This window comes from Chaetomium tenue (assembly GCF_020726465.1).
Source record: "Chaetomium tenue strain MPI-SDFR-AT-0079 chromosome Unknown F5144scaffold_7, whole genome shotgun sequence".
NCBI classification, from domain to species: domain Eukaryota; kingdom Fungi; phylum Ascomycota; class Sordariomycetes; order Sordariales; family Chaetomiaceae; genus Chaetomium; species Chaetomium tenue.
In genome coordinates, this window is record NW_027117335.1 from 1,956,742 (window position 1) to 1,979,359 (window position 22,618).

At 56.3% G+C, this 22,618-nt stretch overlaps 9 protein-coding genes across 9 annotated transcripts; 4 read left to right on the forward strand and 5 right to left on the reverse strand.

Moving 5' to 3' along the window:
* Positions 1 to 79: 79 nt before the first annotated feature.
* On the reverse strand, positions 80 to 2,594 carry F5144DRAFT_586766 (heterokaryon incompatibility protein-domain-containing protein). Its single transcript, XM_066789788.1, has 2 exons — positions 434 to 2,594; positions 80 to 130 (listed from the first exon to the last, which is right to left on the reverse strand). The coding sequence occupies exon 1, from the start codon at positions 2,518 to 2,520 to the stop codon at positions 445 to 447; it is 2,076 nt and encodes a 691-aa protein (XP_066639108.1). The 5' UTR covers positions 2,521 to 2,594; the 3' UTR covers positions 80 to 130; positions 434 to 444.
* Positions 2,595 to 3,468: 874 nt separating this feature from the next.
* On the reverse strand, positions 3,469 to 4,209 carry F5144DRAFT_499034 (uncharacterized protein; the record flags this gene model as incomplete). The annotated part of the gene is made up of 2 exons (XM_066786305.1): positions 3,469 to 3,714; positions 3,775 to 4,209. 2 exons carry the CDS (start codon positions 4,207 to 4,209, stop codon positions 3,469 to 3,471), a joined length of 681 nt encoding a protein of 226 aa, XP_066639109.1.
* On the forward strand, positions 4,176 to 4,749 carry F5144DRAFT_586770 (uncharacterized protein). Its single transcript, XM_066789789.1, has one exon. It carries the CDS (start codon positions 4,315 to 4,317, stop codon positions 4,624 to 4,626), a length of 312 nt encoding a protein of 103 aa, XP_066639110.1. The 5' UTR covers positions 4,176 to 4,314; the 3' UTR covers positions 4,627 to 4,749.
* Positions 4,750 to 6,227: 1,478 nt separating this feature from the next.
* Positions 6,228 to 8,131, reverse strand: F5144DRAFT_394976 (nucleotide-diphospho-sugar transferase). The gene is made up of 3 exons (XM_066784750.1): positions 7,140 to 8,131; positions 6,476 to 7,071; positions 6,228 to 6,414 (listed from the first exon to the last, which is right to left on the reverse strand). The coding sequence occupies exons 1-3, from the start codon at positions 7,861 to 7,863 to the stop codon at positions 6,367 to 6,369; spliced, it is 1,368 nt and encodes a 455-aa protein (XP_066639111.1). The 5' UTR covers positions 7,864 to 8,131; the 3' UTR covers positions 6,228 to 6,366.
* Position 8,132: 1 nt separating this feature from the next.
* On the reverse strand, positions 8,133 to 9,456 carry F5144DRAFT_394989 (uncharacterized protein). The gene is made up of 3 exons (XM_066784751.1): positions 8,694 to 9,456; positions 8,539 to 8,623; positions 8,133 to 8,470 (listed from the first exon to the last, which is right to left on the reverse strand). The coding sequence occupies exons 1-3, from the start codon at positions 9,325 to 9,327 to the stop codon at positions 8,443 to 8,445; spliced, it is 747 nt and encodes a 248-aa protein (XP_066639112.1). The 5' UTR covers positions 9,328 to 9,456; the 3' UTR covers positions 8,133 to 8,442.
* Positions 9,457 to 9,917: 461 nt separating this feature from the next.
* Positions 9,918 to 10,982, forward strand: F5144DRAFT_624221 (uncharacterized protein; the record flags this gene model as incomplete). Its single annotated transcript, XM_066792189.1, has 2 exons — positions 9,918 to 10,300; positions 10,583 to 10,982. The coding sequence occupies exons 1-2, from the start codon at positions 10,143 to 10,145 to the stop codon at positions 10,980 to 10,982; spliced, it is 558 nt and encodes a 185-aa protein (XP_066639113.1). The 5' UTR covers positions 9,918 to 10,142.
* Positions 10,983 to 11,909: 927 nt separating this feature from the next.
* Positions 11,910 to 12,654, reverse strand: F5144DRAFT_498963 (carbohydrate-binding module family 50 protein; the record flags this gene model as incomplete). The annotated part of the gene is made up of 2 exons (XM_066786297.1): positions 11,910 to 12,410; positions 12,508 to 12,654. 2 exons carry the CDS (start codon positions 12,652 to 12,654, stop codon positions 11,910 to 11,912), a joined length of 648 nt encoding a protein of 215 aa, XP_066639114.1.
* Positions 12,655 to 13,854: 1,200 nt separating this feature from the next.
* On the forward strand, positions 13,855 to 15,440 carry F5144DRAFT_586783 (uncharacterized protein). Its single transcript, XM_066789790.1, has one exon. The coding sequence runs from the start codon at positions 14,135 to 14,137 to the stop codon at positions 14,942 to 14,944; it is 810 nt and encodes a 269-aa protein (XP_066639115.1). The 5' UTR covers positions 13,855 to 14,134; the 3' UTR covers positions 14,945 to 15,440.
* A 1,722-nt stretch (positions 15,441 to 17,162) lies between these two features.
* On the forward strand, positions 17,163 to 22,076 carry F5144DRAFT_660933 (uncharacterized protein; the record flags this gene model as incomplete). The annotated part of the gene is made up of 5 exons (XM_066793279.1): positions 17,163 to 17,187; positions 17,246 to 18,882; positions 19,298 to 19,655; positions 19,730 to 21,357; positions 21,399 to 22,076. The coding sequence occupies 5 exons, from the start codon at positions 17,163 to 17,165 to the stop codon at positions 22,074 to 22,076; spliced, it is 4,326 nt and encodes a 1,441-aa protein (XP_066639116.1).
* Positions 22,077 to 22,618: the final 542 nt, after the last annotated feature.

A 22,618-nucleotide genomic window follows, 5' to 3' on the forward strand; every position in this document is an offset into this window, starting at 1 on the left:
TTGAACTGCTTATACCGGCACACGTCCACCTATTCGAACCGCTTATAGTACGGGCCATTAAGAAAACGCTCATACAGGAGACGCTTCCTACTAATATAACCGCTTCCTGAATTAAGCCGTTACTATACCACTTGTTGGAAACCAACCGTTAGTTGTTGGTTCACGAATTGTAAGCCGTTTAAGAAAATGAGCTGTTTGTTTTCATGAGCCGCTCCGACCTCCGAACCCCGAACCACCGACCCGATAACGGCTGATTTATAAAAAAGAAAACAAAAAAAAGGAAAAGAAAAGAGAAAAGCTTTTTTTTGGGGGGGGGGGGGGTGGGGGGGGGAACTTGAAAATAATCTTTAACTTCTTTTTTTCCCCTTTTTTTCCCCCTTTTTTCCCCATTTCCCCCCCTTTTTTCCCCTTTTTTCTTTTAAAGAATACCTACTTTCGGACACCCTAAATAAGATAAAACTCGCTCAACTCCCGCTTACCCACGACCTCCCCGTCCATCGCGCTGTCACAGTACGCCTCTCCCACAAACCCAAACAACTTCTTCGTCTTCCCCTCAGGCAGCTCCAACTCTGACTCTGTCGGTCTCAAAATGAATGGAATCCTTCCCCCGCACAAAACAACCACCATGTCCCCTTCCTTAACATCCTCCGGCCCCATCCCAAGGTACCCTTCCGATGTCAGAAATGGCCGCTTCCCAATCATGTACCTCATACTCTCCTGATAAAACGACCCAAGCTCCCCCCTCTCCCTCTTCCCATTCCAATCGAACTCCTTGAACTTCTTTGCCTGCTCCTGAGGCTCTGTCACCGTCTCACACTCCCTAAAGAACTGCACCATCTCCCGGCACTGCCGATGCGCCACCTCCGCCTCAGGCGCCTCCGCCCGGTGCATATCCGCAGTCCGCGTCCAAAACAGATCCCCCGTCGGCACACGCCACCACGCCTCCGCCCGGCGCTCCGCGTTCCCACCATACAGCTCCGGCACACCCGCATGCTCCGCCATCCCCCGCTCAAACAAGCCATCTATCTGCGCAAAGAACAAGGAAAACCGATCCGCCCCAAACGACATATCCATCCACGCCGACCCCGCCGCCACCGCCGCCACGCTATCCACCCGGAACCCACCCAGCCCGACCACGGAGCTGTTCTTCCCCTCCACATCCGGAACGGGCAGCGGCCTCACAGCCAAATACCCCTCTCCACACGCCGCAAACAAATGCTCGGACACGCCCTCATGGACGTAATAAAACGAGCGGCCCAGGTTCCCCCTCCAGTCCGGCGCCCACGACGGCAAATGCGGCGCCAGATCCGGATGCTTCGGCGGCTGCGCATAGCTCAAAATATCCAACCGCCCCGTCACCGGGTTCGTCAGCATCGCGCGCGCCGCCCGTGCCAAGATACGAGCGTCCGCCGCGCGCGAGTCCTGCTCCGCATAATCCGGCGTGATCGCGAGGTGAGGCGCATCGACGGCCAGGCCCAGCAGCGAAAAGACACGGTCGCGGTGCAGCCAGGCTTGGGTGTTGTGCTCGACGTAGAGCTTGCGCAGGAGGGCGTGGAGGGCGTCGCCGGGGGCGGCGGGCTCGCGCCGGTCGTGCTTGCGGCGGCGCTGGCGGCAGCTGAAGAGGCGGCCCGTGGGCTCGTCGTTGAGCTCGTCGAGGAGGGGGAGGGAGGCGCCGGCTGGCTGGTAGATGGCTTCGTAGAGGCGTGAGATGGAGAATTGCAGGACTTGGATGGCCAGCATGACGAGCTCGGCGGGGACGGTCTTGGTGCCGCAGACGAACAGGGTGTTTTCGCAGAGGCAGAATTCTTGCACGGTCCAGGCGCGGGTGAACCAGGGTCGGGCGAACCAGTGCCGGAAGATGAGTTTGGGGACGAGGGGTGCGAAGGTTTCGGCGCCGGTTTTGAGGATTGCCCCGTGCTCGATTGTTTTGGGGTCTGTGGGGTCCTCGGCGTTGAGGATGCGGGCTAGGAGGGGCCATCGCTCCTTGGTGTAATAACTCTCTAAGCCAAAGTCTCGAGCGGCTTGACCGACGCTCTGCCAGGCGTCCATCAGGAGATCGGAGTCATCTGCTGCCGGGCCCAGCCATACCAGCACCTGCTCTGCGCCGGCGTAGATAGGGCCCATGATCCCGACCTGTTTTCCCTTCTCGGCGTGGTCCTCCTGGTTGATGCAGATCTGGTCAATCCACAACCAAACCGGCTCGCTGGGATGGCGGAGATGAACCAGCGCGGTGTGTAGAGATTGCGTGATGGATAGGGTTCTTCGTTCGCCTTCACCCCCCTTTTCGGGGGGTATGGCGACGAAGTGCGACAAGGAGCCATTACCCCAAGTGTATGAAAGCGCCTTGTATTGCCGCGATGATTCCGCCAGTTGGCGAACGACAATGCGGCACGAGAGCTCGTCTTGCTCGACGGTGGGCGGCAAAAGCTCCAGCAGTCGGAACTGAGTGTCCGGCGTGCTCATCTCTGACGTGCTGTAAGAGAAAGGGGCATACTTTTCGGTTTCTGGTAGCTTCTCCATGATTTCTCGTAGTCCAGCTGTTGTTTGCGTCAGTAGGCAGAATACAGAGCGGACAGTTGAGGGGTGTTGTGAAGGGAGGAAGTAAGGTACAGCCTCATCGCCAAGACAACTCCGCTCGCTCCCTGTTCAGCTCAGTATTGAGCCATTATCACGCGCAGCTAACCGTGTTTGGCATCGTCGGATTGATGTTGGGGTAACAGGGGCGGCTTACTCCAACTGTTGGGTTTGACATTCATTATAGGTAGATAATGTGGTTAGAAGCATAGGTAGAGATCGCCAATGGGACCATAAGACGGAGGGCCAAAATAACCAACTTCAAGAGGCCCAGCAAGATGAGGTACGATAAGTGCGGTGTGAAAGATTAGCACTATAATTCATTTCGTTCTATGAATGGTAAGTTAAGCTACCTATATCTACAAGTACACTAGAAACCGTTATTGGCGGAGGAAGACCGGCCAACCCCGGCCTCTACTGGCCAATCGTGACTGAGGAGGGGGCTTGAATAACTGCCTCGGGGTTTTCAGGACCACCGCCGGTTACCATTTGGCCAACCGTCGAGGGGGCGATGGTCCTCCTGTAAGTTAGTAATAGCGCGGACCTAATTCTTAGACCGCGGTAGCTACGTGCAGACATCATGGCCAAGTCTAGGAATCAAAGCTCAACATCGTGGTCGGTGGCTGTTCGGGATTACATACATGCGTTGAGTGTCGTTATAATCATGAAGGAACACTTAATAGGGGACTATATAGGCTACGCAAGTTCATTAAAGCGACAACTAACTTATACTCGACTCGATCGAAATTAGCGATTACATAGCTCTCGTAGCCCTTTTTCGTCTCAACCCTCACACCACAAAAGGTTTTATCTTTTCTGGCCCACACTACCCTACACTCCACCACCTCTATCCACTCACTCAGATGGCATATCTCGAGCAAAAGCCCCAACCAATCAAGAGGAAGCTGGGGGCGGCGGGGGCAGGGTGTAGTTACCGCCGATGTCGAGCAGGTAGGCGATGCTGTTGAACTCGACGTCGATGCTCTTGATCTGCCAGAAGCCCTCGTCCTTGGTGGCGCCGAGGATGGTCACGCCGCGCACCGACTTCTGGGCCTGGCCAAAGGTCGCCTTCCAGATCAGGGCGATCTCGTCGCAGGAATAGGGCGACTTGTGCGTAATCACGAGAGGGAGGTTGTCCGGCTAGATGGAATGTTAGTTGGGTGATTTGGTTTAGGGGGTGGGGGGAAGGGGTGTAAATACCTGCTCATGTTGGTGGTCGATGAACGCCTTCTTAGTCGGGAAGGTTGGGCTACCCAGTGGGATGCCGGCCAGAATGTTGATGCTGTCGGAGGTGTCGCGGAAGTTCTCGGCAAGGTACTTGGCGTCGGTGTCGTTCCAGTGGGAGAGCATGCGCACATAAGCATCGACAAGAGCGTCGACATCTTCAGGGTGCAGACAGGACGTGTGGCGCGCCTCATTGCACTTGCCCTTGCCCTTGCCGCCGCCGGAACCTTGGCCCTTGCCTTTGTGGTCGTCCTTGGGCTGACCCTTGGACTTGGACTGATTGCTACCCTGGCCATGTTCCTTGCCCTTGGGCTTGGAGTTGCTCTCACCCTTGCCCTGACCCTCGCCCTTTGGCTTAGACTTCCCCTCGCCCTTGCCCTTGTCCTCGCCCTTGCCCTCGCCCTTTCCCATGCCTTTGCCATTTCCCTCGCCCTTGCCCTTGTCCTCGCCCTTGCCCTCGCCCTTGCCTTTGCCCTTTCCCTTTCCCTTGCCCTCTCCCTTACCCTGACTGCTGCCATGGCCTTGGCCCTCGCCACCGTGCTCACCGCTGCCATGGTCAGCTTCTCCACGCATACGGAGGAGGACCCCATCCCCGCTGCCATCGTCACCGTCGTTCTGGCGGCGGCGGGTGCCCTGTCCGGGGTAGTGCTTGTGCTCATCGTCACGCCCCAGCAGGCCACCCGGCACGAGGCCGCCAAGAGCGGCGGTGGGATCGGAGCCGTCGGCCGCACCGGTCGCGCCGTCCGTCCCACTGGGGAGGCTGTCTGTTCCGCCGGTGAGGCTATCAGTTCCGCCGGTGAGGCTGTCTGTCAGACCAGCGATGGGTGAGGCGAGGCCGAGGCCTGCCAGCGAGAGGAGGGTGATGGAGCTGATGAAACGCATATTGGCTAAACGAATGTACGAGCGCAAGCGATTGAGTTGCTCTGGTTGCTATGCGATGGTGTGGATGGGGAATCGAGGGGCCATCATCAGCATTGGGTAAGTTGTCGTCCTTTTATAGCACCTTTGGGCTTGCTCCCACGGCGGTCGGGTACGAAGTTGGCCGACGTCGGGACTTCCCCAAGTGTGGCTTCCGAGCTGCCGCGGTTTGGTGCCTGTGTGGCTGATCTTCATGTATGATTCCATGGAGCATCGCAATACAGCAACGGTCCGTGGGTAAGAGATGGGCCTTAGCCCGCACGTCAGCGGCGGGGCTGTCAAAGCTGGCAGCCGAGAACGCTAAAAGCATGTCGCTTTTTGTCATGTGCATACCCATAGACTGTATGGAACTTTGGTGTTTGCTTGAAGAGACCCTCAGCTTGTGAACGCCACTTTCGGGTCTCGGAAGCAACATGTCTCGGACCTTCTGCTGATGATGCGTCCTTAGCCAGGGGCCGCACCGAGTAGATTACGAATTGGTTGGAAACCAGCAACTTAAGTGTGACTGACACAACATTTGCAGCAGAATTGCAGCGTCAAGCCGGATTCGGGTTCCGATTGTCTGTCGAGGAACTTTTCTGTCGTGATTTTGTTGAGCAGTGAGCCACTCACCACGGTCCCGAAGTGGCCAGCAGAACCCGAAGCCCCATTCCTTCCCAGGGTCATACTGGCCAACAGCATCCAGCCTGGCCAATCCTCGAAAGATCTGCCTTTTCATCGTTGGTGCTTCTTCACAGTGACGCAGTGGGTGCATGGGAATCTTTGGGTGTCTTGGGTGTGTACCATCCCCGATGATGTCGTAGCTGAATTGGGTCATGTTGTGCAACAACTCGTGTCGGTCACAATCCGCGGTTCAACCCAGGCCGGGCAATCCCTGTTAGAGCTAGTCGCACAAGAAGCAGGTTTGATTCTTTTTGGGTTCATAATTTTTTGATGAGATATTTGAGTGTATTAATGGAGTATGTAAGTTCCGGAGAATCAGTTACCATGAGGTTAAAACCTGTTTGTTTGCATTGGGTTTGAGTTCACCCGAGGTCGTACCAGGCCTCATAGTCCCTCGATGAGGTTGAAATAGAGTTATCCGCCCATGTGGTGGAAACAAGCTTACCTGGGCGAGCATGGATGTCAAGGGAAAATTACGGCGGTCAGTGGGTCTGGGGAAGAAACAGGGGAAGAGTTGCAGCCACGCAGCCTTGCATTTCTGGTGCCATGTGAGGTCATCTGCCTTCCATTCAGCCAGATTGCAGATTGCGGGAAGGAGCCGTCTGTCTCGGACAGATTGTCCCAAATCGAACGAAGGCAATTTTTGGTTCCATGCTACCCTACTCCACTTCCAGTTTTAGATTTTGATGCAACCCTCCCATGTTCATGAACCAAAGTTCTTCAGTCGAATACGAGACACGCGTAAGACGGCTCGATTGTGAATGCCGCGCCACGATGCAAGCCACAGTGGTTCAAATCGCCTCAATCATACCAAAATCGCTCCAAAAATGGACCTGGAGAACGCCGGCCATGCCTCTCTATAACGCCGTCCTTAAACCTCAGATCTGTCCAATCCATATTTCAAAATTACCACAGGGATTCATCCTTCACAATGCTGGCGGTGCAGATCATGTAGATCATCAACCCCAATCATCATCATCAGCCTCATCACCTCCGCCGCCGCCAATGCTCGCCTGGAACCTGCGTGCACACGCGCTGCAACACCATTAGCAAATAATGAACCAACAGACCGAAGAATGGAGACACAATCACTCACCTTCCGCCTCTCTCGAAACTCATCATAAAGCCGATTCCACATCTCCCTCTCCACACAACTCTCCACCCCATCCCTCAAAAAACAATCCGGCTGTTTATCCCACCTCGTCTTCTCAATATCCAACCACGGCTTCGGCACGGGCCAATCCGAAAAATGCACAAACTTAGCCTCCTCAAACACCGCCACGGGATCCCACACCTCATCCTCCCGCCCCAAATACCGCGCATGCGCATCGGGCTCCTCCCGGAACTCGGACGAGAGCAAGTCATACGGCCGGTGCGGCAGCACCAGCGCGCTGTCGCCGTACAGGTAGTTGACGATCTCCATGTCGTAGTCGCTGCCCCCCGCCTGCGCCACGCGCGCCATCACCCGCTCGAACTCGGCCGCGCTCGGCTGCACCAGCATCACCTGCGACGAGAGCACCTTGTTCTTGGGGTACAGCCAGTAGGCGCGCGGCATGGCGACGGGCGCGGGCGGCAGCAGGAATAGCTCGTCCATGCTTTGGAGGAGCACCGAGTCCGAGTCGAGTGAGAGGACCCGCGCATATTGCGTCTGGTTGAACGCGAGCAGCTTGGTGAAGGATTCCGCCCAGGTTTCTAGACCCGTCGTCAGCATCAACTCACACAATATATCTACTACGCGCCCACCCTAGAAAAAAACCTACTATCATCCCCATCCCGATGCTGCACCTTAATCGGCACCAGCTTGACCCCATACTCATCACGCGCCTTGATCAGCATCCTTGCGTTAGCGCTCAGCCGACCGTTGCGGCCGTTGGCCTCGGCCGTCTGGCTCGGGTCGAACATGTGGTGCGGGTACAGCATGAGCCGGTCGGCCCGGCTGCCCAGCTGGTGCAGCCGCTCGAAGAGCATCACCGAGTTGCATAGGTAGTGGCTGTCGGTCACGTACTGCGTGTACGCGAACCGCGACCAGTCGACGGCTTCGCCGCTGTTGTTGTTGTTGTTGTTGTCGGTCGGCGGGGTGGTGCTGGAGTCCTCGCTTTGTGGTGGCGGTGAAGGGGTTGGCGGGGGCGGGGGTGCTGGCGGTGTTGGCGATGTTGGTGGTGCCGGTGGTGCTGGTGGTGCTGGTGGTGCTGGCGGTGTAGGCGGCGTCGGCGGTTGTATTGGTTGGATAACACCGGCCCCTGCGTCTGCGTCGGGCGCCGGGCTGCCCTCTCTTCCCCACCCTGCCGGGATGCTGGAAAGGGCGTCGTAGCGATGGCCGAAAGTGAGGAAGATGCACACAACCAAGACGGCTGGTACCAAGAGACGTATCCTACGCGACGACAGGAGACCGGTTACACCGGTCCAATATTGTGGCGATGTCGGGCTATCCGCGCTGGTCGGGCTTCCATTCAGGGGTGAGTATCCAAAAACCCGGGCGAGCATCGTAACGGCGGCCGTCGCTAGTGTGAAGCGGGAGCGTGCCTCGACAGCGCCGAGCGGCGGGACATGGCAATTATGTGGGTGACCGGGAAATTCGGCTTCCTTTGGGATGCAGCTTTTTTCAGCAGCGAAGGAAGTGATCAGCCCTGCAGCCTGGATCCGTCGACAAGGGCCAATGGCCCGAGCCAACAAGATCGAAACAAATGCGACCAAGAACGCGCGGTTCGGAGTGCGCTAAGCGAAACTTGGCTGCCGCGAGCCTCTGAATACGACTCCAGGCGGCATGGAAGCTTGGCTAATTTGTCAGCCTGCACAATCAGCTTTTCCGTAGCGGAGTCTGCAGCCCACCACGTTTCGTGGGCGGGGATGGAGTGACACGTTGAAACTGTTTCTCGTCAAATCCAAAGTGTCGGGTCCACGAAGCCGTCACGGCGCAGAGGGTCAAGGGGCCCAGGGCGGCCGAGCAAGGAAAATGCGCTGCTTCGAGTCGCTCAACGTTCCGTCACGGCAAGTCCACTGGAATGGGATTGCTGTGGGGTAAACTCGAGAAATCTCCGTTATTCGCCAATGTCAGGGCTGCTCTCAAGAAAGGTCACAGGGAGACAAACTACTTCGTAAACGGTTTTAGAATGAGCCAAGCCATATAAATTGAATCCATTGCCAACACAAAGCACTCACATCAAAGCCCCGAGGTCGACACGATTGACGTCAAATCCCAATCCAGTATCCTTCAGCCGATCCACGACCGTCTCCAGCGTTATCCCTGCCCCCATCTTCCCCATTCCCGTCTTGGCATTCCCTCCCCAAATTTCCCCCAACACTCACTCACCAACCCTGCAAAGCCCTCTCCCTCCGCAACGCCTCCACCTCGGCCCTCATCACCTCCCACTCCCCGACCAACGCCCTCACCCTCTCACACGTCAAATCAATGATCCTCGCCTTGTTCAGCGGCCGACGCCGCCTCCGCGCCGCACCACCACCCCCCATCCCCGTCAACCCGTTCCCTCCTCCTCCTCGGCTCCCGCCCCCAGCCTGGGTGACATCCAGCGCATCATCACCATCTTCGTCAAGGCCGAGCGTCGTCTGCAAGCTCTCAAAGCCCGCGGTGAGTTTGTCGCGGTAGCGTTTTCCGACGCGGTTTTGCTGGTGCCGGAAGTGCTGCTGCTGCTGCTGCTGCTGCTGCTGCTGCTGCTGCTGCTGCTGCTGCTGCTGCTGCTGCTGCTGATGTTGTGTATTTTGTGACTGCTGTGGGCGCTGCTGCTGTTGCGCATGCGGCTCGTGGTGGTGGCGTTCCTGTGTAATGTTTGTAGTGGGGCGTGATGTGTTCGTCGCGCCGTCGCTGTGGGCGGTGCTGTTCGCTGCGGCTGGGGGAGGGGGGTTGGCTGTGGCTGCTGCTGCTGTGTTGCGACGGCGGTTGCTCGCGCCGCGATTGGCGGGCGTGGGCCGGGAGGTCCCGCCGATTGCCATCTTGAGAGTTGCTTGGTCGCTGTGGATGTCGGGCTGAGTTTGACGACCTTGACCACGTAGGGTTGGTTGCGCGTGTTGTGGGGTTAACTAGGCAGTAGGTGTTTGTCGCTCGAGGTTGTTTTGGGAGCGGGGGAGTGAGCGAGTGATGTGGGCCCTCAGCCCTCGGTGACGATCAATTAAGGGGGGGCGGGGCTGATGCTGGGGTCGAGTACCCGGCCCGGTGTGCGGCTCGTGCCGCGGGGCGGCGCAGGTACGGATTATGTACCGATCGCCTCGAGAGGGATGCAAAGGGGAGCGGGGTTGGGGGCCACGGTTATCGGCTGCGGTCTGCGGTGTCTCGGGACTCAGAATGGAATTCGGGGATCGGTGCGCCAGAAAAGTACCTAATCCACCGGGCTCTGCCGAGCAAAACGCCAAGTCGGCTCTGGCGGCCAAGTGGCCAAGCGGCGTGGTATACACCTTACTTGTATTCGGCGTCAATTTCGTCTTGTCACAGTTAGGTCTGGTAATCTGGTTCCATGTTACGGCTTGAGTGGGGACAGCTTGTTGGTTCGTGGTGTGGTGCCAAGGCCGGTGCACCCCTTTCAGACCCCTTCTTCAATCATATTCGCGTCCTGGGGTAATTAGGTACCCGACCTCAACCCTTTCCCTTCCAACTTCCCTCTCTTCTATCCCTTTTTGCTTTGTTCCTCAGCCTTTGCCAACGCCTTTATCAACGTTCTGCCTAAACCTCCCTCGAGCAACATCATCTGCGCCGCCATCCTAGGCCCTCCCGTGTTGGGCCATCAACAGGTCCAGCGATATTTGCGGATATTATGCGCGTCATGTCTCACGCCCTACGGTGCCTCGTGGTCTCCCTCGCCTGCCTTGCAGCCGTTGTTAGCGCCGCCAATGGCGGTGTTTTGGAGGTCGATGTCGTTTTCCCACGGAATGAGACTTACGCGCCCACGGACTCGTTTCCCATCATTTTCGGGTACCAAAACGCGGAGCTGGCATGGTATCTAAACATGGATATTTCTTACATCATACGAAACCGCTCCGACCTCCTAGGCGACAACATACACGCCTCCCATGACCTCCGCTGGGCCAATTGGTCTACCAACGATCCCTACTTCGTCGGGAAATTCTTCCGCGAACCCTTCACGGTAGAGGGTGAATGGCGGCTGACTTGGGATGTGAGTTGGGAAGGCTGTCTCGATGAGTCTCTCGATGGGACTTGGTTCGATGCGCGTGGTTCCGGCATTATCGCCAACAGATCGATCCGGTCAGTGGACTTTACCATCAGCAGCGGCGGTCAGCCGGTGGATCTCGTTGCTGCTACCGCCAATACCAAGACATGCCCGGAGGAACTCGGCACCACCATCAAGGTCACGGGCAAGCACAGGTCGGTCAGCTCAACTGCCTGGTCCGGGGGCGATACCTGCGCGGTGCTGGACATTTCGTCTCCGACGCCCACCCCAAGCCCGTGCGCGATCAAGATCGGCTCCGCTACCGCTGCCAGCATCTCCGCTTCCTGGACTGCCCGGGTGTGCAACGTCACCTTCCCGCCAGACTACTGCCCACCAAAAGAAGACAGTGCCTCCCGCCGGCTGGCGGTTGCTGGCGTGGCATCCTTAGCGGCCGCGTTTGGCGCCTTTGGTTTTCTTTGGCTGTGAGCATGGGATCAATGATTTAATACTCTCGCATTAGTTTGTTAATTTTGGCAATCGGGCTCCCTTCTCGCATTAATTGCCAGCACTTGTCTCGCTTTCAAACCCCCAGAAATCCCGGGATCACAGCGCCGAGTGAGTGGTCCAGGTTGCTGGCTCCTTGGCGGACACGCACTGCAAACCTTGCTCTAAGAATAGAGACCAGGCGAAAGACGCAATGCTGGCCTTGCTTCAGTGCCCATAGTGACCCACAGTGAAACTCATGGACATGTCACTCATCTGAGCAAAAGGTGGTTGGGGAGTGGCCTCTCGGCCGGCATCAATCCGAGCCGCATCCTGTCCGTGATTGGAGCCACCATGAAGTCGAAAACTGCCCGAGATGGAGGCTGATCAGCCAGGGACAGATCTCGGCTCGCGAAAATTGCCGTCTCGCTGTATCTCGCTCTCAATTTCGTCCCAGCCCAGAAAGTGCAAGGGTCCAATGCAACCTCGAACCAACAGCAGAAAACCATCCCAGTTTTGTGCAAGCCAGAAAAATGGTGCGGCCTCGCCACTGCAATGGACGTCCGACAATACTACCCTGGATACCCCTTTTCACGACCGACCTTGCATGCCGGGCCAAAAAAAAAAAAAATTCATCTTGTCGTTGGTCATGCGTGTTTCTTTTACCCGCCGCGTTGGAGACGCGTGGGGAAGGCCAGGACAATCGGCAAACACGTAAAATACATGTAAAGTACACGTAAAATACACATATGCGAATGATCGACCTTGGGGTCTGCACCTTGTGGATCACAGATGTATCCACTTCAAGCTCCCAGATGAGTCGATCCTCACGGACACCACAAAAACTTACAATACTTCGTAAACCAAACAGTTCAACCAAATCGAGATTACTAATTCACACACGACACCTGCAGGCCGCACCCGACTCCCCTACTTCTTAACACCAATGCAAACATACGTCCCCAGCTGCAACGTCCGACAATCCTGCCCAACGCCAGTATTCCACTTAATAAAGTCCCCAGTCGAGATGGGCCCATTGAAAAAGGAAATGATGTCGCAGGTATCACCCGGGTTGACCTTGGTGAACTTGTTACAGTTGCTGACCATGCCCGGGTGCGTCGGAGTCGGCGTGGCGATGCCGTTGCCTGATTGTGTAGGGGTGCTACCGCCCAGGACGCCGATGCAGACATAAGTCCCCAGCTGCAACGTCCGACAGTCGCGGCCCCCGACCCCCGTGTTCCACTTGACAAAATCTTCGGTTGAGATGGGCCCGTTGAAGAAGGAGATGATGTCGCACGTGTCGCCCGGGTTTACCTTGGTGAACTTGTTGTAGTTGCTGACCATGCCCGGGTGGGTGGGGGTCGGCGTTGCGATGCCGTTGCCGGGTGTGGTCGTCGTTGGCGTGCTTCCTTTGACGCCGACGCAGGCATGCTAAGGACGGATAGCGAGCGTTAGCATTCTCGTTTCTTGCGACCACCCACCACAAATGGGTCGGTCCATCGGGCGGGATGGAGCGGGGGCTACTTACCGTCCGGGCCCAGAGGCCGCTGCAATCACTTTTGGCTGCAGGGTTCCACTGGACGAACTGCGCCACCGTGATGGAATAGAGGGCCGCAATGGTCTCGCAGTTCTGATTCTCGGCGACCCAATGGAATCGGTTGCAGTTGTCGACCATGCCGTCCTGCATCGGGCTCGGTGTGTCATTGGGGGCGGACGCCGTCGTGGTGGTCGAGGGCTTGGTGGTGCTCGAGGGCTTGGTGGTGGTGGGTGGTTGGGTGGTCCCCGGGACTTGGGTGCTGGTCAAAGACTGGCTGGCGGTGGAAGATTGAGGCGAAGGGGTCGTGGAGGGATCCTCGGTCACAGTACCCATCACACAGTACTGCTTGCTAGTGTCGAGATTGGGGTAGATGATACCAGGGTTTAGGGCCTTGAGTGCGTCGACCGAGGGAACTTGCCAAATCATTGCAAAGCTCTCACACGTATCGCCGCTGTTCGGCGTCATGAAGAACTCACAGGTCACAGCGCGACGTGACAGGGCTCGTCCAAACGCCATCCATGGTGCAAGCGCGGCAACGGTTACGCTTTTTAGCTGCATCCTTTCCGATCCGGGCTTCGAGTCTTTGGTGAGGGATTCGAGTTAGGAGAGAAAGGGGAGGGCAAGGGGAAGGTGAGACTGCTCGGTCGTGTCTTCATTCAGGCGCGAAGAAAAAAAGAGGCAGTGCAGTGCCCGGTACTTATTCTCATGATCTCATCCTCGCCCTCCTCCGTCCCCCCCTCTCATAGACCCAACACTTTTGATGTTCTGATGTCCCGTCATGCCCGTCCCCGGGGCCGAATCCTTCAACCCACGTCGTTGGTCGTTCCTCCAACCTCCCTAAGCGGGTACATGTAAGCTGGCAGCAGTCTCCATGATGCCGAGGCGGAAGATGAGCCCCCCAACAAAAGATGAGGCCGGTATTAGGGTTCCCGGTGTCCATGCCAAAGAACAATAGTCTCCTGCATTGGAACGCTGTTGGTTCAGTTGTTTAGCTGTCAGCCTCGGGCGAGACTTGCGAGAAAGTCGAACTTTCCTGGTAATAACCCACTTGGGCCCACACTTAAGGCTTCGACGTTCCATGCGAGCCAATATTATTACCAAATAACTATGCCTTACCACCAAGAGCCAACCGCCGCCGGTGGACTTTTGGTCGCGTTTTTCGTGGGAAGGGTTGCGCCGGACGACTCGGAGGACATGGGCTCAACCGAGCCGAGCTGGCAACCGGAACGCCAAGTCGGCTTGGGCGGCCAAGCGGCCCGTGGTACAAAGTACCGACTCGTATGCGGCGTTAAATCGTCTTGTCACGATTGCGACCTGAGTGGGGACGGCTGCTGGTTGGTTTGTTCCTGCATTGGCATGCCAAGATCCATGGGACTCATGAGCACCTCTTCGACAGTAGCATCCTCGTTTCCTGGGGGTAATTACCCCCCAAAATTCTCCTTTTTCTGTCTTTTGTTTTCGCTTCAATCATCGTTTCACCCTAACCACGTTCTTTTGTCGACGTTATCCCCCATTTCCCCCGAGCAACACCTGAGCCCAACAACCATCTTGGCGTCCCCTCCGGGCCCTCCCATACCAACAGCACCCTCTTCAATCCTTTCCCGACTGCGGCGACAACATGCAGCTTTTCTCCAGGGTCGGTTGGTCCTTGGTGGCCTCGTTAGCCTGTCTCGGAGCTGCCGTCAACGCCACCGACGGCGGCGTGATCGAGGCCTCGCTGGTCTTCCCACGGAATGAAACTTACGCGCCTACGGACTCGTTGCCCGTTGTCTTCGCTTTTCAGAATGCCGAGCTCGCGGAACACTTCAACTTCCATATCGCTTACACAATACGGAACGCGTCAAACATCTGGGGCAATGAAAGTGTCAATTTCTCCCAGAGCCTCAAATGGGCTAATTGGTCGAGCCACGAGCCTTACTTTTCCTCTACCCTGTTCAAGGACAAATTCATGGCTGAGGGCGAGTGGCAGCTGCGCTGGGAAATGTCATGGGGAGCTTGTGAGGAGGATTCTTTCTTGACTCCGCCTCCAAGGGTCAGCAACTTGACGCTCGGCGGTATCGACTTCACCATCAAGAGCGGCGCGCAAGTGGTGGATCTTGTCGCCGGTACTGCCAACGACAAACCTTGCACCGAGAAGCTCGGTCTAGCTGTCAACGTTACGGGCCAGGTCAAGCAGGACAGCAGGCACAATGAGTGCGCGGTGGTGGTCTCCTCCTCGACGCCCACCCCAAACCCGTGCCGAGTCAGCATCGGGTCGGCCACGGCCGCCAGCATTTCAGCTTCCTGGACTGCTAGGGCGTGCAATGCAACCTTTCCGCCAGACTTCTGCCCACCAGAAGAAGACAGTTCCTCCCAGCGGCTGGCGGTTGCTGGCGTGGCATCGTTGGCGGCTGCCTTTGGAGCACTTGCTTTTTTTCTGGTTGCGTAATGGATCATGGTGGTAGTGCTAGGTGTGGTGGCTACTCGTGTTTGCCGCTCGGTTTTATTTTCTGTGCTTGCCCTTTTTTCTTTCTTTCCTGGCTGCTTGAGTTATGCAGGCAGCATGTACATGTTCATTACCACGGTGCATATGCGTACATATACCTAATTACCATCTCGCATTGTTTTTGCATATACAGGTTTGGCATCCGTTTCTTCTTGCTGCACTGTGGCCACCCATTTCACACCCTCTTTCCTGACTTGTCGGGGTTGGGGGCCCATGACCTGTGTCTGATCCGACACGGGTCATGGCCAAGAGTGATTCCAGAAATACAGACTGGCTGTGGTCCAACCGTGGCGCCCCCTTTTGCGTGCCAATCATTTGCTCACTCATCCTATGCAGCCGTGAGCGCTGTGACTTTATCCAGGAATACTCCGAGCCCGCTCGAAGCTGCCCACCCACGCACCACCAAAGCGCGCAGAACGGCAGAGCCGCTCACACATGCGGACACCGATCAGCCGGGGACGGGATCCCGGCACACGAAAAGCGGAGATGTAGGCTGCAAGCGCGGGATGGCTCGGTCTCGCCATCAATTTCGTTGAGCCCCTGCAGGTTCAATGCAACCTTGAACCAACAACAGAAACCCATTCCTCTTCTGTTTAGTTAAGCCTGAGAATAAATGCGGCGAGGCCGCTGCAGACCGGCGATACTACCTGCCCCTTTTCAATGACTGGATCCAGCATGCCGGACGACAGGCACCTCATCTTGTTGGTCATGCGTCTGGTTCCAGGGTAAATCGGTTGTCTCATCCGGGGCCAGGACAGACCAGGGGTCTCCGTGCTGCCGCGGGAGCCCTCTGAGGTGAAACTGCAGAGGGGAAGCTTGATGGGCTGGGCCAAGTACAGCAAATACATAGATATTTGGCCAGAATTGGTGCCATTTTTTAGACTTGGTTTGGTTCATTGTTTTGAGACGAGCAGACGGGCCGCCTTCAGATCTCTCAGATCTCGGCGTCTTTAGGCTGAGGGGCTGCTGGCAGGCTAGTAGAAAAGCAAAGCCGCGGAAAATTCCAACCACAGAAATGGCGCCGCGCTGCCAAGTGTGGGAAAGAGGTGGATCGTTGAGATCACTAATGTCACTTGGGCAGTTTCCCGCAACCGAGGTGTGGCTGGGTGGCTCTGGCAAGGCTGGATGGGCCATCTCTCCAGGGCCGTGGCTGGCTCTGTTCCGTTTAACTCCACTACAAGGGGTAAAACTCACAACCAACTGCATATTTATAGTTCTGGGTCACTCATTTTGGTGTGCCGCCGAGGAGGAGCGAGGACTTTGTGCTTCGCGATTACCAAAAATGTCTTTGATTCATTTCGCGCAGTTCACCCGCTTCTTCCTCGGTACCTTGGCGCGGAGCATTATCGGTTCAGCGCCTCAACTTGCCGCCAACTAACACTCCAGTCGGGTGCCATTCTGCCTTCCGGGGAAACTGATTTTTCATGTGTGTTGTTACATTCGCCCCATGAAGGCTTGGGCGGAAACAATCTTGGAGATGGCCTGAAGCCGGGGAGACTGGATGCATCATGGCACGATGGATGGATCATGGATGGCTCTGATGGACCGAGGAACGGGGCTTGGATGAGTGAGAAGGGTGTCAGAACGAAAGGTCCTTCAGCTATAAAGACTCCAGCGACATTCTTCAACATTCTTCGATTCAAATCATCGTTGAGACTGTTTTTGACTCCAATACGGCAGATAGCCTGCTCTCACTTCTCATTGCACCCTTGGCTTTTTAGTTTTCAAGTTGAATTTCCCACCCTCTCCGGTTTACTCGGGCCTTGTTCATACCAAACCTCAACACTGTGACCCGAAAAAAATCCTCAAAAGTATTCCCCTTTCTGATTTTCTTCCAATCTCCCCCTTCCCGCCATCCTCTTTTATATCTCTTACATCCATCTGCCTCATCACCCGGTTTCCTCGTCAATCCATCCGCCCTCCGTTCATATCCGTCTCTTTTCCTAACTCCTCTCGCTTGCTTTCCTTCTCTTGATCTTTTCGGAATTCTTGTCTTCTCCTTTCTTTTTCTTCGCTCACCTCTTCCATTGATGTATTCTTTCCTTCCCGGTCCGCGAGCCCACCAAATCCCGAGCTAACGTGAATTTGGGCAGTTCATTGTGTGTTTGTCTGGCCACTGAACACGCCAGCGGGCTCTTTGCTTGGGCATGGTGAACTCATCATGGCTCGCAGCGGCACTTGGGGCTGTTAGCCTCATGCTTGCCGCTGACGGAGCATTGGCCAAGACGCATGGGTTCAGACCAGCTTTCAGCCCAACCTACGGCAACATCGAAACCTGCCCGGCACGATGCAGTGATTCGGGGGCGAATACCGGAAATTGGTCCGTTTTTGCCAATCTCAACCAACTCAGACACTGCCAACAAGCCATGTTCTACGACTTCTCCCTCTACGACCCAGTCGACGACCCAACCATCAACCACCGCATTCACGCTTGCGCATCGTTCGGGCCCGATTTCTCCAAGATCCCCGCTTCAGGGGCCCCTGTTCCTCCCTCTTCGCCCGTCGACGTCCACTTCGAGGTCGGATGGTGGCAGGAGGGCTTTGGCTTGGCAGCCCCTGGCCTCCGATCCCTGATCAGGCAGATTCGCAAGTATGTCGATCGAGGACACGGGGACACGGATGCACCCTTCGTGATGTTTGGCCAATCGGGCCAAGCCACTATCGGCGTCTACATCGGTCAAGGCCTGTTGAACCAAGGCATCAGCAAGTCACCTCTGGCGATCTTACAAGACAACCTCGAGAATCTCAACGTTTCGGCACCAAGCCTGGCCATGCAACTTTGTGGTCCGAAATATGGCAGCACTCACGCCTTTGGAGTCATGGTCACCAGCAACGGAACCTTTGGCCCCATTCAGGACGCCATAAGAGCCTGGGAAAACGCCACATGCCTATCGTTCGCTGGGTCCACGAGCTTTTCCGGCCAGGCCATGCTCACTACGCCACTTCTGCAAATCAACCTGAACGGCACCACCGATCCATCCAGGCTCAACACTACCATCCATTCCAGGGGTGCCCTTCGGGCCCGCGCTACATGCAGGACGGTGCAGGTTCAGTCTGGCGATGGTTGTGCGGAGCTTGCCGCAAGGTGTGGTATCTCAGGGGCTGATTTCACCAAACTCCACCCTGGATCTTTCTGTTCGACGTTGAAGCCAAAACAACACGTCTGCTGTACTAGCGGGGACCTTCCTGATTTCCGACCTAAGCCCAGCCAAGATGGTTCGTGCTACTCGTATCAGGTTAAGAGGAACGACAACTGCGCCAACCTGGCCGCCGAGTATGGCCTGACGATTGAGCAGATCGTCAGTTTTAACAAGAACACCTGGGGCTGGAGTGGCTGCACGGTCCTCCTATTCGACGCAATCATTTGCCTCAGCTCCGGGAGTCCTCCCTTTCCCGGCGAGATTTTCAACGCCGAGTGCGGTCCTCAAAAGCGCGGTTCCAAACCGCCCACGGATGGCTCCGACATTGCCGCTATGAACCCCTGTCCGCTAAATGCCTGCTGCAACATTTGGGGTCAGTGTGGTGTCACCGAGGACTATTGCATCGATACCAATACTGGCGCTCCTGGGACTGCCGCGCCGGATAGTTACGGTTGCATTTCCAACTGTGGCCTTGGGTTGGTCAAGGGCGACGGTACTGGGGCCATCAAAATCGGCTACTTCGAGGGTTATAATCTGGAACGGAGCTGTCTCTACCAGGATGCCGCCCAGATCGACACCACGCGGTACACGCACATTCATTTTGCTTTTGCGGTCCTGACTGAGAACTTCGAGGTCAGCCTTGGCGATACCCTCTCGACCTACCAATTCGGCGAATTCAAGAAACTTACGGGCGCCAAGAGGATCTTGTCGTTTGGTGGCTGGACCTTCTCGACTCACCCCGTGTCACGAATAAGGAACACGGGGAGAAGCGGGGAAGTGCATGACGCAACCCGAGCCAATCGTTAAGGCAACCAATCAAGGTGACCACTGAGGAAGCACTTGATCGGTAACAATCAAGGTGATCGGTAACGATCAAGGTGACCGTCGACGATCAAGGTGATTGCGAGCGGTCACCTCTGAATAACAACGATCAGGTCAGCCAGGCATGGAAGTACCTAGGGACCAAGATAGTAGTATATAGTCACTCACTCTGGAGAGCTCTGGGAGTTCTCCAGTTAGCAATCACAACTACAGTTCGCTACAAGCTCGCAAGCCTACTGTTGAGACAAGTCTATTGTTGTGCACCCTTTGGCTGCACCGAACCTAAGCATCCTCGAGAGATTACCTTCAACGAAGCTGAACCCTAACAGGATAGGATCCTGAAGTAGGTTCGTCACACCCCGACACGTTCCACATCTTCCGCAACAGCGTCAAACCGGAGAACCGTCTAAAAACGGCCATCAACATCGCCAACTTCATCAAGGAGCACGATCTAGACGGCGTGGACATTGACTGGGAATATCCCGGAGCACACGATCTCCCAGGAATCGACCCCGGCGAACCAGACGAAGGTTGCAACTACTTGCTCCTCCTCGTCACTCTCAAGAATGCGCTACCCGGCAAAAGCGTTTCGATTTCTGCTCCTGCTTCCTACTGGTATCTCAAGCAATACCCCATCAGCGACATTGCCAGGATTGTCGACTACATTGTTTTTATGTCGTACGATTTGCACGGTATGACTCCCCCGCCTTCCCTTCTCTGCGTTCGCCAGCAGTCACATCTTTGATCACCTGCTGACCGTCAACAGGCCAATGGGATGCCACCAGCATATGGGCGCAGGTTGGGTGCATCACAGGCAACTGCTTGCGTAGCCAGGTCAACCTGACAGAGACTGTTCAGTCGTTGGTCATGATTACCAAGGCAGGCGTACCTGGAAGGAAAGTCGTCGTTGGCGTAACCAGCTACGGTCGGTCGTTTGATATGGTCCAGCCAGGCTGCTGGGGCCCCAACTGCTTCTTCACCGGCGATCGTCTGACCTCGAACGCCAAGAAGGGAGTGTGTACCGGCACTGCTGGGTATCTCGCTGACGCCGAGATTGCCGAGATCATGCAAGACCCGGGGCGAATCGTCACGAGCTATCTTGACTCGTCCAGCCACAGCAACATTCTCGTCTACGACAACAACCAGTGGGTCGGTTACATGGACAGCGCCACAAAGAAGACGCGCACAGCGCTCTACGCGGGCTGGGGCTTAGGGGGCACTACCGACTGGGCCACCAGTTTGCAGGTGTATCATCCTGTTCCCCGCCCGGCAGACAGCTGGGCCAGCTACAAGATGATCGCCAGCGGCGGCGGGAACCCCAAGGCCCTCCCACGGAATTCAAGTTGGACGGACTTGACGTGTATGGCGCCAGAAACCGTCTACAGGGAATATTACACCCCCTCAGACCGGTGGCATGCCTTGCACGCAGATGATGCGTGGAGGGACGTTGTCAGGCAGTGGCAGGAGGTCGACTCCCCATCTGGCATCTCGAGCCTTAACTTCATAAAGTCGGCCACGCAAACCCTTCACATACAACCAGCCAACTGTGGATGGGTTGATGATTGCGGCTGCGACGAGTTTCGGCCCTGCCCAGCGGGTGCTGAGAACAAGACGGGAGGACCCGCGGCAGAGCTAATTTACGAGTCCCTGATGAAGATCCATACGATGCACCACGATTATCATACAGCCCTCTTCCAAGCCATGGCAGTCATCAGTCCAGCGCTCGACGACATGGAGGACACGTTTGCGCCAATCCCACAGCCAAAGGACGACACCTGGACCCTGCTCCTCATCAACCTCCTCACTCTCGGGACGCTCTCGGTTGCCGCGCCCCTTTTCAACTCTGAACTCAGAAAATTGCCTTACTTCATGGGAAGACCTAACACTTTTGACTCGGCCAAGGACTTGACACTCACCGTGGTCGGACAAAGCACGACGATCGCCAAAGACTTGCTCCCTGACAAGAATAGCGACTGGACAACGGAGGGACAAAATAAGTTCTCGCACTTCATGGGCACCGTTGTATCGGGTTGGGCCAATGTCACTGCCATGTCTCTGAAGAAGTTGTTCAACGGCGAGCCGGAATCCCTGGATATCCTCTGGTCTAGCATGTCTGACGGCAAGCTCGTCACCGGCATGAGCGGCGGCGGCTCCAGTTCTTCAAACGACTATAATTCGGACCTGAGGGCACACATTACCAAAACCTTCTTCGGCTTCGCTATCCCCCATCTCTGGCGCTATTCCCGTTCGTACGCCTTCGTCATGGACTCGGGCCTCGGCTGCAACGAAGACAAGGGGCCGATGCGCGAGTACATCGACGACTCTGTCATGAAGAAAACAGGAGCATGCATCGACGGCAGGCAGTACTACCTAGTCTACCCCGCCGACGAGGCCGTGAAAAGCTGCTGGTGCCGGCACTACCGGGCCCCGGCGAGTGCGACGACCTCGTATGCGGCGAGAAGAACAAGTTCTCCCCGCCGCCGGGCCTCGACGCGCTCGGCGGAATCACCTGGGGAGGCATCCAAACAGCCGACCTAATCAAAGGCTCCGTCCGCACGTGGCTCCAGAACGGCAAGAAGAACGGCGGCGCGCTCGCCGACCCCGACAACGTCGTCACGGCCGAGGACCTCCTCAAGGTCGACGTCACCACGCCGGGGTTCATTCGCCTGCCCGTGTGCAGCCCCGAGCGCGCGTTCCAGTCCTGGGACACGGCCGAGCCGGGCTCCAGCGCCAACTTCCCCTGCGACATCCCGCCGGGCCGCAACTTCTGCGGCATCTCGACCTTCGTGGGCCAGACCAGCGACGCGTCGCCCGCGTCGAGGGACTGTTTGCAGATTATTCGCAACATTGAGAATGACGGCAGCACGCAGTGGGAAGTCTCTACCGCGGGGCTCTCGCAACGCGCCATCGCCACGGCGGGATCCTGCCGCTTTGGGGTGGAGGCTACCGCGAACCAGGGCAATGCGGTGTTCTGGGTGGGCGGGCAGGATGTGCGGGATATCATTACCGATGCGGTAAAGAAGTTTGGTGGTAGCGGGAAGGTTAGTGGGTATGGCGAGCTGGAGTGTAATGGCAATCTTGGGCACCAGAAGGTCAAATGGGGCATTTATTAGTTGGCTGAGGCTAAGGGGGTGGCGAGAAGGTTCCTTTAATCTGTAAGATACTTTTGAGGTCATTAGGTTTGGGAGGGGAATTTACAAAATAATACAGAAGCTTGCATGTACCTAGTCTCGCTTCTTTTCTCTGTTTATTGTTTCCTCTCTTTTCACTCTTCTTTTCTTTCTTATTTCCCTCTTTTCTTCTCTACTCCTTGTAAGACAAGTAATTGTGTCGAAAGGGAGGACCTTGTGACCACTCTTGCCCTCGGTGTTTCTTATTGACGATCCGCTCAGCCATTAGACAATAATCGGCGGCCAAGTTGGTAGATTTACTGTCTCTCTCAACCTGTATGTTAGCTTTTACTTACAATGCAAGATACTCAAAGACGGATCATCGGAGTGACCATTCTCGGATCCCCTGGTGCCAGTTCTCTAAACTGGCAATGAATTGTTGTGGTGGTCCGGCCCATGGTAGTCGAGATGCGATAGAAGCATTGTCTAGCTGGGACATCGCGAGGCAAGCGGGCTGTCAGTTTCTTCACCCAACTACAACTCCC

What these genes read in the sequence shown, in the direction of transcription:
- F5144DRAFT_586783 (XM_066789790.1), top strand. Translation starts at nt 14,135, where the DNA reads ATGCAGCTTTTCTCCAGGGTCGGTTGGTCCTTGGTGGCCTCGTTAGCC.
- F5144DRAFT_394989 (XM_066784751.1), bottom strand. Translation starts at nt 9,327, where the DNA reads ATGGCAATCGGCGGGACCTCCCGGCCCACGCCCGCCAATCGCGGCGCG. An exon ending in GAGGGAGAGGGCTTTGCAGG is followed by an intron (nt 8,624 to 8,693) that starts GTTGGTGAGTGA and finishes AGATGGGGGCAG; the next exon opens with GGATAACGCTGGAGACGGTC. An exon ending in GTCGACCTCGGGGCTTTGAT is followed by an intron (nt 8,471 to 8,538) that starts GTGAGTGCTTTG and finishes CCGTTTACGAAG; the next exon opens with TAGTTTGTCTCCCTGTGACC.
- F5144DRAFT_586766 (XM_066789788.1), bottom strand. Translation starts at nt 2,520, where the DNA reads ATGGAGAAGCTACCAGAAACCGAAAAGTATGCCCCTTTCTCTTACAGC.
- F5144DRAFT_586770 (XM_066789789.1), top strand. Translation starts at nt 4,315, where the DNA reads ATGGCCTTGGCCCTCGCCACCGTGCTCACCGCTGCCATGGTCAGCTTC.
- F5144DRAFT_394976 (XM_066784750.1), bottom strand. Translation starts at nt 7,863, where the DNA reads ATGCTCGCCCGGGTTTTTGGATACTCACCCCTGAATGGAAGCCCGACC. An exon ending in GCATCGGGATGGGGATGATA is followed by an intron (nt 7,072 to 7,139) that starts GTAGGTTTTTTT and finishes CGACGGGTCTAG; the next exon opens with AAACCTGGGCGGAATCCTTC. An exon ending in AGTTTCGAGAGAGGCGGAAG is followed by an intron (nt 6,415 to 6,475) that starts GTGAGTGATTGT and finishes ATGGTGTTGCAG; the next exon opens with CGCGTGTGCACGCAGGTTCC.